At 39.7% G+C, this 13,546-nt stretch overlaps 1 protein-coding gene across 4 annotated transcripts in view; it reads right to left on the reverse strand.

Moving 5' to 3' along the window:
- The window catches only part of ANKFN1 (ankyrin repeat and fibronectin type III domain containing 1), a 377,306-nt gene that overhangs the window by 128,130 nt on the left and 235,630 nt on the right, over positions 1-13,546 (reverse strand). For all 4 annotated transcript variants that reach the window (XM_081027455.1, XM_081027454.1, XM_081027452.1 and 1 more), the window contains 2 exons: positions 7,747-7,948; positions 4,780-4,990 (listed from right to left, as the gene is read on the reverse strand). In XM_081027455.1, coding sequence (XP_080883581.1) covers positions 4,780-4,990; positions 7,747-7,932 — 397 coding nt within the window. In that variant the 5' untranslated portion in view covers positions 7,933-7,948. The remainder of the gene's footprint in view (positions 1-4,779; positions 4,991-7,746; positions 7,949-13,546) is intronic.

Below are 13,546 nucleotides of genomic sequence, written 5' to 3' on the forward strand. Positions count from 1 at the left end.
GGCAGAAAGACTAAAAGCGAGGAGCATTCCCCCATTCTTACCTCTATATAATTAAACAGTGTAAAAATGAAAACAATCAGGCTATATCTACAACCAAGTTCTGCAACAGCACTTGGAAAATAACAACAGCAACACAACAGAAGGTACCCCAAAGTATAAATTACTGGAAGACTTAAAGGTTTTCTTTCCGTACATTGTGTGTGCACTACACACACACACACACACACACACACACACACATACACATACACAATGTAGGTATGTATATGTGCTAAAATGCGATACCTGCAATTCCCAGCAGTTTTAGACAGGGCTTAAAATCACAACTGAAAATTTCTGAGCACCTACTGTGTTCCAGGTACTGGCATTAGAAGATGAGGCAAAAATCCATGTGAGTGACCAGGTTTGCACATGGTCAGTATCCAAAAAGAACTAGCTCCTTTATGGTTACTATTTACATAGCCTAAATGATGCCAAATAAATAGTAGCCTCAGAAAGGCAAAAGGACCTCATTGATGATTCAGCAAATTCCTGCTGGAGACTGTTGCACTGTGACTTAGGGGAGGGGGCAGGATATGAGCTAGTCAGAAGAAGGGAGGGGTTTATGACTGGGGACTTTCCCATGTGGTGACCCGTCTTTCTCAGATAGCAGCTGTTTAATTGGGCATGAGTCATGGTGCCTAGGATACTGAATGGATGAAACAAAGGCATAGCCCCCAGGCGTCCTGAGGCGCCTCTGTACATTAGCTTTCCTAATGCCAGTCCTTTCCGATTCTGTGCCTGTGTCCTGAGCTCCTCACACAGGTCTGAGAGGAGGTACTTGGGATTCTACTTTAATAATGACTGATGTTTGCTTCTAGAAGGAATGAGTGTTACTTTGGGCTGTTTGCTGAAAGGTGGGAGGAACAGAAAAACAGTCGCTGAATAAAGATAGTAGAAGCATCTACGAGGCAGGTTGGAGTTCTATCTATATTTAACCTTGGGGCAGTGTACAAGTTTGGGTGGCCCCTTCATGAATAAGGAAATGTACACGGTTCAATGTCAAGCCGTGTCTAGAAAGAACATTCTATGTAGTTCTGAGTGAGGGGCTAAAGATTGGAAGTCAGGCCTGACCAACTTAGGAGTTAAGTCCCTAAACTCATTTGTGTCTTTGTGATTCCCATTATGAAATGGGGAGAATTACAGAGGACATTCTTCTGATTTGTGTTGGGATCTTTGGTTGGCATAATGGAAAGAGTATTGGGCTAGTATTCAGAAGGAAATAGTAGGGGAAGGGAAGCCAGAAAATGAACCCTGTTAGAAACCCTGAACGTGGCTTTGAAATATTTGACAGGTATTAGAAAAGGAAAAGATGGAGAGTCAGAGAAGGAAGGAATCAAACATTTACGGTGTGATAGTGTGTTGATGTTTTCCCACAAATACCAAAGAATTTAATATGGAAGATCTAGGTTCAAATCATTCCTCCACCACTTATTCGCTTTGTAGCATTGGGTGAATTATTTGACTTTTCTTATTCCAGTTTCCTCAAATGAGGAAACTTAACTCCCATTTCACAAGCCAGTTGTGAGGCTCAAATGAGATGATGAAAGCAAAAGCATTTTTGCAATGTGTAAAACAGAACTTAAGACCTCATTTTTTTTTTTTCTCTTATACTCTGCATCTGCAGTTTCTGGGGAACAATTTGTAGCAGGTGTTTGGTTATCTGGCTCTGGCTGGCAGACTGTGCTTTTTCTCATGAGCTGCCTCATACTCATACACACAGGCAATTGTCTTTCGTTTGTACTTGATATATAAAGTGAATTAAAAATCCCTGAAAGCAGATTGCGTTCTTCTGTCCTGCCTCTCTCCAACAGGAATGACACCTTAGTGCATAGGACAGAATAAAGAAAGACACCATAGGATTTTAGCAAGCAACACAAAGGGAAAGATGCAGGGCCCAGTGGCCACTGACCTCCATGTTGGTTGTTTGGAAAGGCAGTAAGTTTGCACAGAAGGATCCCAGAGGCATTGGTGCTCCACAAACTTGGACTTGAGTTCTTGGCATCCCTATTCATTTGCTTAGACGTGTGACCTTTGGTCAGTCACTTCGCCTCTCAAAATAAAAAAAATTCTTCTTTGAAATAGAGTAAATAAGACCATCCTGAAAAGCTAGTATGAAAACTGGAGATAATATATGTGGAGACACATGTGGGAGTCTATACGCGGTACTATCTCTTTGACTTGTTGGGTGGCCAAGGTGACTTAGATGTCATATTTCCCAGAGGCTAAAATCTGGATTTATCTCTCACTCTCCTTTACAATTTTATGAGGATAATTGTGGTTATCATTCTAAAGGGAATGAGAAAACCCAGGGATCCTTTGCACACATTTGCTTTTAGTTTAACTAGATAGTTAGTACTTGGGTTCTTTTATGGAGATTTAATTATACACAAAGGGGCTAGGGGAAATTGGGAGTCTTACTGGTTTCACAGAGAATGGAGAATTCTTTGTAGCCGCTCAGGTAAGTAGGACTAGTGTTTCATCCAGCTCAGTACAGGCAACATCTGGATGAATGGTCTCCTTGTTCCTATAGAATGGAGCTCAGTCTGCATTCTCTGTGTTCAGACCCTCTGATTCTCCACTGCTCTCTCACTGGATCTCTGGGACAGACTTCGTTGCTACATAAATTGGGAGGTAGCAAATCAGCCTTTTCGATGTCTTCCACCCTGATTTGCCCATCCCTGCTCATCCTCCAGTTCCACAGAAAAGAAGTGGCACTTTGATGACGGAGCTCTTACCAAAGAGTCCCAATCCTGCTGAAACCCAAATCCTCACTCTCTTTGACATGGATGTGGTGAGCTTAGCATTTTTAAAATACAGAGTTCGCTGATACAAGGATCTGCCTCTGTACCCAGTCTTTGGGTGGTTGGGGGTTTCTGAAATTTAGGAGCAGAGATGTGACCTCTAATTATATACTTGCTTGCTTCTCTTTCAGCTTTCTGGGTCTCAGCACTTGGAAGTAAGTGAATCAGTATTAGTGAAACTAACAGTTTGATGAGTTTACTTTTTTCTTTTCGGAAACATAAAAACTGTGGCTCAGAGCCATTGTGGTCATTGGGTCAGAGAGTTTGCACCATGGGGAATGTGAGTGCCTACCTCAGAATGTCGCTGTGAGGATTAAAGGAGTGACTACATGTAGAATGCCCAGAATAGTGCCAGGCACAGGGTAAGGCTTGTGTGATTTTACCCCATCCCGTCATGGGCGGGGTTTGCCATCAGCCCCTTTGGGTGTATACTTCAAAATACACCCAGGAAGGAGCCATGCACAAAAGGCCATCTATGATATGATTCCATTGATATGAAATGCCCAGAACAGGCAAATACATAGGAACAGAAAGTAGATGAGTGGTTGCCCAGGGTTGGAAGCCGTGGGGAGGTTGGCGTGATATCTAAAGGGTATGAGGCTTCCTTTGCAGTGATAACCGTGGTCTAAAATTGTGGTAGTTTCACAATTCTGTGCATATACTAAAGACCATTGAATTGTACACATTACGTGGGTGAATCGTGTGGTACGTGAATTATATCTCAATAAAGCTGATCTTATAAAAAAATAATGAGGTCTTAAGTTCTTAGAGTGTTTTACACATTGCCAAAATGCTTTTGCTTTCATCATCTGAAATACATCCAGAATTCTACCCTTGATCACCATCAATGTCACTGCCAAGTTAGTCCAAGGAACTGGCATCTGTCTTCGGGACCACTAAGATACACTCCTAACTGGTCTTTCCAATATCACAACTGCCCCATCACTGTCTATTCTCCACAGAGCACTGTATCTTGTAACATGTAAAGCGGAGTATGTCATTCACCTGCTTAAATTGCCCCACTGTCTCCCCATCACACTTACAATAAAAGTGAAACATCTTACTGGCCTGCCAGATCCGGAATGATCAGATCCTGGTGACTTCTTCCTCAGTGATCAATCTCCCTTGGTCCATTTTGCTTTGGCCACACTGCCCTTCGTGTTCTTCAAATATGGCCTTATCCTTCCTGCCTGCCTCAGCACCCTTCTATCTGATGTTCACTCTGCCTAGAATTGGACCCTGTATGTTTTTGTGTCTCACTCCTAATGTCTAGGACTGGCCTCAAATGTCCTCCCATCAAAGAGGCTTTTCTTGCTCAACCCTACTTAAAATAGTTCCTATTCCACCCATCTCCAGCCACTCATTCATTTTCTTTTCTTCATGGTGTTTATCACTACTTGAGTTTATATTTTATTTCCTTGCTTATTGGAAGTTTCCCCCAGTAGTATATAAGCTCTATAAGAATAGGGATTTCGTCTTGCTCACCATTGCATTCTTAGTAACCAGAACAGTGTACTGTCCTCATTGTTTGTTGAATGAGTAAGTGAATGAATGAATGAATGAATGAATGAATAAGCCATTATATCAACGATGGACACAAAGACACTAACACACACCTACTTATCTTTTTCTCTGTACACTTCCTATTCGATAGCCTCACTTGGAGTATTTCACATTGGGTTACATTCTTAGAAGGATGTTCCTTTGAGGTTCCTTTTCAATACCATTCAGTGTGTTCTATTTAGAATATAACTTAATGTTTAGAATGATAAGCACGATCACTATTCGCATGAAAGCCCATAAAAATAAGTCAAGGATTTCAGAGACTGTGCTTAGTCGACCATTCGTGCTCCACAGGTCAGCTATGGCTATGTTGGTGACATAAAGCTGGGGTCCGGCCTACATACTACATGTTTCTGTTCTCAGGTTTACTTACAGTGTGGACTTTCTCTGGCCCCCGTCCTCAGAAGGATCCGGGCAATGGGCACATTGTTGGTCATGATGGCAATATCCAGAGGCGTCAACCCCTCACTGTTGGGCGTGTTGAGATCGAGCTCTTCCGCTGTGTACTGACATAGGAGGATCTGCACAGCGTCCATGTCCTGCTGTTCCACTGCCTCGAACATGGCTTCGTTGCCCTGGAAGTTCTGGAGAAGAACAAAAGCAGGTTAGCACAGTGCATAGGTTAGTATGTCTTTGCATTCCCACTGATAGGTGGTACAACTGTAGTTTATCCCAAGGTCTCCAAAGGAAACACTGTGCTGGACCCTCGTTCCATCACTTCTGATGGACATTGAACAGATACGTACATTTAAATGCATCGAGACAATACAGTAGAGCATGGCTAGTCTAGAGATAAGAGCAAACATCAGCTTTTCTCAGACCAGTCTTCATGGAATACTGTTCAAGCAGAGGTGTTCGATGTAGAAAGTAGTATGAAGTCAAATAAAGTTGGTAAGCATTGGATTAAGCGAAGTGACTGCATTACTTTAGTCTAAGACCTCTCAGGGTCTTTAAAAATTTTAACACGTAGTTGTGACTTCAATAGGTGGGAAATATGACCTGTTTCAAATATTTGTTCATAGAACCTATTTTAAATTGCATTTCTTTTAATGAACCTCGGAATAATGTTCTACAGAACACAATTTGGGAAATGCTGGCAGAGATAACATAGCATGGGTAGTTTAAATTGTGACTGGAATTGAGAGTACACATTCTCTGTCTCATACTCATCCCCGCTTTGGATCCCCACATCTCCACTATTGCTCAGACCACTATCATCCCTCCTTGCCTGGACCATGGCAATGACCTGCCTGTTGCCAGTCTTAGCCTATGCCAGCCCATGCTCCATACTGAGATGAGAGTAGTCTTTTTAAAATGTGCGTTACGTGTCACTTCCCTATTTACAAATCTCTAACAGCTCCACACCGCCTGCAGGCTGACTCCCCAACTTATAGACTCCTTTGTGCTAATCTTTACTCTTTCTCAGCCCAGAGCCCTGACTACTGAACAGCTGACATTTCTAAGCCCTCAGGTGAGGGGCTCAAGAGGTAGTGTCCAAGGAGGGCTAGGTGGCAGATTGTTTGGGGGCCATGAAGGACCAAAAGTTGAATATTCATAAGGACAATACCCAGAAAGAGCACATGGTTCCTTTGAAAAATTCATTCAGAGGATTAATAGTAAACAAAGGAGAAAAGTTGTGGAATTCTCTCAAGCACCTATTTCATGGGAGAAGAGCAACACAAACATTATTTACACATCTATCTGGTGTCTTCTCCAAAAGTTTCTTGGTCTTTAAAAATGTTGAAATGCCACTGGTCCTGACTTAGCATAGAAATCACCTGATTAAAATATGGAAGGTCTTCAGTGACCAAATATTTAGTTTGGCAGGATTTTATTTTTAGTCTCATCAAAAATAGATTTTCCCTATCAAAGGCTGCAGGTTGTCTTAGCTGAGTACGTAACACACAATTTTAAATTTGGAGAAAATACAAAGCTATTATGCAAATGCTTGTTTTGACAATCGGTACCCAGGGAATAGAGTTATTCTAGTATGCAGCTCTCTCTGCTACAGGACAATTTGCCGAGTGGAAAAGTGTTTTGTCGACAAGCTGCCAAACTGAAGAGCCTCTGATACTTAGGCCATAACTCAGCCACAACCAAGCCCTCCCAGAAGATGAGTTGGAAATGAGAAAACAAATTTGAAAACAAATGAGTGCAAAGTTAAAATGCTGTCCTGTCCACAGTTGTGTATTTGTTTGTGATTCTTAGTATGTCTAATTTTTCTTGTGCCATATTTGCTCTCACTCTTAAGTCATTTCCTCCTCCATGCTTTTCCTGGCAAACTCTAGTATGCTTCTATCTGAAAAGGCTGGGTTCATTTCTGTTTTAAGCTCAAACAAATGGTGCCATTACTCCCTGGAGAAATACCCTCACTGAACATGTTAATATTATGCCCTCAGCGTGTTCTGAGGGCTAATATAAGAAACCACTATAAGAGAATGTCTGTAACATCATCACTGCCATTCTTAATTCTCCATTACATAATTTATTATGACATCTTATAAAGGCCAGAGGACTTAGTAACAGAAAAATATTCATTTCTCCTTATAGACTGATATACTTTCAGCTATCAGCTAATGGTGTGCTATAACTAATTATGTTTCCCTTTCTGTTTTGACTGACTAGGAACTCAGCTAAATGTACTGATAAATTTTAGGTACTATATTTGCCGAAGTTTGGGTATGTTTATTTTTCTCTCTATCTCCATTGTTTCTTTTTTTGATTTTTCCTCCCTCCATCCCTTCCCCCTACCTTCTTTCTCCTCCTCTTCTCTCCCTTTCTTTCTTCCTTTCTCTCTTCCTTTCTTCTTCCTTCCCTCCCTTCCCCTTCTCTTTCTCTTTTTCTCACTTGCTTCCTCCCTTTATTTCTATCTCTATCTCTTTATTTATTTCCCATTGTATAATATGAGTACATATGTGTCTTGGGCTTGGGTTCTGTCTTGAACGACTTTGGAAAGCATATGGGGCACACATTATAAACAAATAAAATATTGTTAATTGTTCATTCAGTATTTGAATGAACACTGGAGCTCTCAGAAAGCCTATTTAATGTCATATTCCATATTTGTCAAACTATTGTTTTTTGTGGGTTTTTTGGTCTATTAGAGAAAGAAAAACTGAGGGAAAAGAAAGGGAAAGAAATTAAGACAAAATCTCACAATCACTCATACTTCAGCTAACAGCAACGTAGGTATGTGCAGTTGCTGTCGATCCTGACTTCCACATTTATAAAATTACAAACGTCAGGTTCTGAAGTGCGTGTCAATCTTCTGAGAATCTCCCTGAATCCAAACACAACTGCACAAATCAAACCGAGATAAGAATAAAAAAAGTGTTATTACCACCGAGGTCTTTCTGAGACTTAGCCGGTCAGTTCTTGTTCTAAAATAGGCCTCATCAAACGAAGAGTGGCTCCCCTTCAGTTTCTCAGACAGGTTCCTGTACAGGCGTTTGGCAGCATTGGGAGAGGATGGGGCGCTGTGTTTTTTTGACTGACAAAGATGTAAATTCTGCATTTGTTGGGTCATTTTCACACAGCAGTTCCTAAGAGGAGGAAAATCTGATGTTGTATCATTAACACAACAAATTTTTAAGTTGACACAAAATTTTATCATCTCCAGTAACCATCTGGAATCCCAATAAAATATTATAGCTGGAAGGGACCCGAGAACTCATCAGACCCAGCTTTTTCATGTAATAGATGAGAAAGCTGAAACCCAGGGAAAGGAAGCAGCTTGTTTATAGCCACAGAGCCAATTAGTGGCAGAAATGAAATGACAACCTCTATTTACTATATTAACCTATGCATTTACATACAAACATATGAGTATATATGACACGAGCCTCTACTCAGTCTTTTGATCTTTATCTCACTGGGAGGAAGCATCTCAATTCTTTAACTGTTCATTTCCTCTTGGGTATCTGTAATTGGTATTTTCCTACTTACCTCCTTCTAGATGCTGCCCTCTGTTGGGTATACAAGAGAATGTAGTTGTTCCCTGCAGATCCCCCCCTCTCGAGCTGTTCAATAGTGCCTGTTTTCTGAGATTTGGTGAACTACCCCAGCCAGTGCTCAGATAAATTCTGGAATTTATACCCTTGGGCACATCCCTGCGCATCCAATACTCCAGAGAGTGTCCTCCAGGGCACTCACTATTGGCATTTTCTAAGTATTAGTTGACTGCTGTTCCACAACTCTCTAAACAGGTCCCAATATCATACCCGAAGTCAGTTTCCAGGAGATTAGCCATACCATTTCAAAAGCTATCCACCATTAAGTTGGGCACTGCTATTGAAATATCGATGCCAGCAAAGCTATGGCTGCCTGGCATGCACACGTGTACTGGAAGAACAAATGCATGAATGAAACAACTGGCCAAGGCAGTTATGTGCAAAATGTCTCCACCCCTGGTGCAGCCTCTGGTGCACTGGACCCAGGTCTCTCTAGAGCATGCTGCTCTACGGCCTCCCCTCAAATCCCATGACGTCCCCTCAAATCTCCAAGGGAGTCTTCCATGTGTAATGCTGCTCTTGCTACTTAGTTATGACCATTAGGTCACCTCCAGCCCTTGAATTTTTATAGCCTTATGGACCTCATGGCATAATTTCATGTAGAACCTCTTTTATTGACCAAAATCTTCACAGGACTGACTTAATGATTCCCCAATTCCTATAGGATAAATTCTTTCCCCTCACATACAAGTGGTCACCTCTCTAGCCTCACTTCCTACTGTACTTCTACATTTTATGTGTCAGTCCTTCTGACCTCCTTAGGTTTTCCTAGACAGTTCAGCCCTTTTCCTACCTCTGGGTCTTGGTATGCACTGATTTGCATGTATTGGAATTCCATCTGTGTCTTCATCACCTAAGAAACGATTGCTGATCCTTCAACTCTATGCTCACGTGGTCTCTGACTCCCTGACAGATTTATGTATTTCTTCACTCGTTCATTTAGTATTTGCCTGTTATAGCAAATATTTTATTGGATTACAACTGCCTCCCAGTGTCTTTCTGCTTTTCAAGAGCAAGGACTGCCAAGTATTAATTTTTGTATCCCCAGGACCTAAAATGTGCCTTCCTCAGGGTAAAATGAATACAACACAGATTATAATATGAACCTTTTCACCTACTGACTATGTGATCTTGGACAAATTACTTAATATAGCTGAATCTCATTTATAAAATAGGAATAATAACATTTATATATTATGATTGGGAGATTTGATGACATAATGCATGTAAAGATCGTAAAGTACAGGATAGCTCGTGGCAGCTATCATTTTTGTTTTAGGAGATACTCAATAGATACTTTATAATAAATGAATGCACATATGAGAATCTATTAGCTATCCAGAAAGCTAATTTCCTCCTCATCCCTCTGAATTGGGTTCCATGTCTACTAGCACCAGTTAAATTTGACTCAAATGGAGATCCATCTCCATTACGTTGTTGAATGTCTTGAAGTACCTTGATTGCAATTTCCTCCAACTCAAAAAAGACTTTCTAGTGCCTTCCAAAGTGGTCAAACTATTGAGTGCTAGTCATATCCACCAGGCTCTACTCAGTTTTACCTAAGTGGCTATATTTACATTTGAAGTAATGATGTAAAGCACTGTCTGTAGTGTGTATGTAGTATGGATGTGTTTTCATAAATCTTTAATAATCTTTTAATTTACCCAAAAGCATAAATGGAAAGAGAAGGTGATTTGGTGTCTTTCTCCTTCAATCTACAATTCCTTTATCTTTGATTCAATACGAACTACAATGTTTTCTCTATATCTTTTCATTCCCACAAAAATCCCGGACTGATATGCAAGCTGGCTTCCATGGGGATTGCTTTAAACTCTTTCTTTTTGGCTTCTGTCTGTAGCTGTTTCCTTCAGCATTAATGCCCCAGTTCATACCATCTGTTGTGTCTACATTGTTATCATTCCCAAAATACCTCTACCTTCTTTTGTAGCTGCCATAGTGCCCAGTAAATAAATTCTTATCAATAGATGAAATTCCAGTTACTTGCCCTATAACTGATGACACCTACCCAGTGGCCCCTTTAGTCTTTGCTCATGAACCATCTGTTCTCCTCAGTCAAAATAGGTTGACTTTCTCTGTCTTTTTGACTTCCTTCACATACTCCCCCAGCTGTCCCTTTCTTCCAGGCTACTCTTTAGTATGTTTCTACTAGATTTCATCTGTCATTGTATCATTATATTTTATTTTCTTCCTTTACATTTAAAATTTTTGTCTGATGAGAAATACTGAGAAAAACAACTTTCTCTAATCTGTTCTCACAAACATGCATACCCATCCCAATTAACTGTGCTCTAGATATTTACCCTTATGGAAAGAGACAAACATTTGAGAAGTAGTGTAGCCTTGGCTCTGGTATTTGTAGACCCAAGCTCGAATCATGATATTATTACCTATTATTATCCATGTGACTTTGGACACTTTATATACATTCTCTGAATTTCTTTAACCATAGATATATAAAGAGTTCTTACGGAGTTGAGAAGATTAAGTAACTAACAAATCAAAGGTGTTTGTGTGCTGTTTGGGTGCATAGGAGGCACTCAGTAAATAACAGTAATTATTAAGGTTGCCTCCAATCTTCTTCCCAAACCAGAGACACCAAAGTACATTGTAACAATTTAAATCATTTCTTGGGTTGTTTCAAACATTGTTTTAAAATCCAATTTTATGTAATTGTTATACAATTTAGTTTTAATTTTGATAGAAAAGTAATAAATTCAGATATTTTAATATGTATGTTTTCAGTCACTTATAGTAAAACAGGAAGGACAAGTAGAAGTTCAAACTATTCAAAGGAAGAGAGGAATAAAGATAAATATAAAAAATTGAAAAATAAAAAAAACAAAATAGGAAAATATGATAAATAGAAATGTAAATTAAAGTAAGTAGGGCTAAGATTTAATACATCTATGAGCACAACACATCCAAATGGTTTACCTCTAAGAAAAGAGAAAACTTTCCGATTGAGATTTTTAAAAATCCATTTATGTTGTACACCTAAATAAACATTTCACCAAAAGATTATAAATGCAAGAATAATATAATAGTGGGACTGGCAAAGTAAGGATCTCCAAAAATACTCTCCTCCATAAAAGCAATGACAACACTAGCAAGAATTGTCAGAATTAACTTTTTCAGAATCCTAGAAATTAACTAAAAGCTTGCAGCAATCCAGAAAGTGTTTATTGAAGAAAAGTGACGAATTTGGTAACAACAGTGAGCTTTGTGGCATTTTTAACTTGCTTGATTCCCATCTTCCCCAGCCCGGTGGTAGCCTGAAGACTAACAGCCTACATTCATAGTATAAAAACAGTAGCCTGGCAGCCACTGGATGGTGTAGAATGGTGATGGAGTGCCTTTAAAACCCCATTTTGAAAGAACTGTAATTATTTGACCTGGCTGATGGTTCCCTGGGATACCCCACTAATGAGTCTTTTCTTTTTTTTTCCCCTTCATTAAAAAAATATTATTAAAATATAGCTAACATACATGAGTCTTTTATTTTTTTTTTCACCTGACTTGTAACTTACCAAGTGCAAATAAATAATCTTTTCCTCTGGGGCATTTGTCTAAAACAAACATCAGCAATTGCTAATATCACAGCTGCCTGAGGTGATGGGTAGGAGTGGGGAAAACCAATAGACTCACCAAAAAGCTTGAAGGAAAAGCTGGGGAATGAGATGTCCTTTTCAAAGAGGACTTTGGAAAGCTCTGAAACAATCCTGGGGGTCTATCAGTCCACATGCAGGGCCAGGAGTATTCTCATGAGAGACCTGAGAAGATCCTAGGTTCTCCTCTCTGTCTGACTTTGAGAATCTGTGCATGCAGGAAGTGAAGGCTAAGGCAGAGCTGTCAACTGCCTGGTGAGTACTAAAGGTGCGCACCAACAGGCACACAGAGCCCCTCTGCAATGACTTGCAGACTTACTGATTCTAGCCATTTAAGGAAAATTTGTTCACTCATTAGCTGAGGACTAAGCTAACCGTGCAGAGACTTCAGTGGCCACACACGTCAATAAATGCGGACTTTACAAATCTAGTTCTGAACAAATCACTAAACAATAAACCCTGGGGGAGAGGGATAATCTGATTTCTAGAGTTGCCACATTAGATTACTTAAGATGCCTACTTTTCAACAACAACAAAAAATGAGACATGCAAAGAAACAAAAAAATATGTCCCATTCACAGGAGATAAAGCAGTCAATAAACATTGCCCCTGAAGATGTCCAAGTGTTGGACTTATTAGACAAAGACTTTAAATTTGATATCTTAAATATGTTCGAGGAATGAAAAGAAACCATGTCCAAAGAAATGAAGGAAATTATGAGAACGACGTCTCACCAAATAGAGACTATCAATAAAGAGGTGGAATTTATGAAACAAAGCCAGAGCCAAGTATAGTTCTGGAGTAGAAACGTATAATAACAGAAATAAAATAATTCAGTTGAGGGGCTCAACCCATATATAAGCAGGCAGAGGAAAGAACCTGCAAACTTGAAGATAGGTCAATTGAGATTATCCAGTTTCAGGAGCAAAAAGAAAAAAAAATGAGTATAATGAACAGAGTCTCAGGATCCGTGGGATACATACAATCAAGTATATCAACATACACATAATACGAATCCAAGAAGGAGGGGGGGAGGAGAAAGAAATTTTAAGAAATAACGGCCAAAAACTTCCCCAAATTGATGGAAAACAACCCACACAAGAAGCTCGATAAACACCAAGAAGAACAAATTCAAAGAGATTCAGACCTAGACACATCATAATTAAACTGTCAAAAGCTAAAGACAAAGAGAAAAATCTTCAAAACAACAAGCAATAAATAACTTATTACACACAAGAAATCCTGAAGAAGATTTATAGAGGATTTTTCCTCAGAAAACCAGAGTCCAGAAGGAAGTGGGATGACATATGCAAAGTGCTGAAAGAAAAGGACTGTTAAATAAGAATTTCTCTACACAGCAAAACGACCCTTCAGAAAAGGTGACATTAAGATATTTACAGATAAACAAAACCCGCGAGAATGTGATAGCAGATCTTCCCTACAAGAAATATTAAAGGGAGTCCTTCAGGCTGAACTGAAAAGACAGTACAGAGTGACTTGAATC

Source organism: Rhinolophus hipposideros, assembly GCF_964194185.1.
Source record: "Rhinolophus hipposideros genome assembly, chromosome: 20".
NCBI classification, from domain to species: domain Eukaryota; kingdom Metazoa; phylum Chordata; class Mammalia; order Chiroptera; family Rhinolophidae; genus Rhinolophus; species Rhinolophus hipposideros.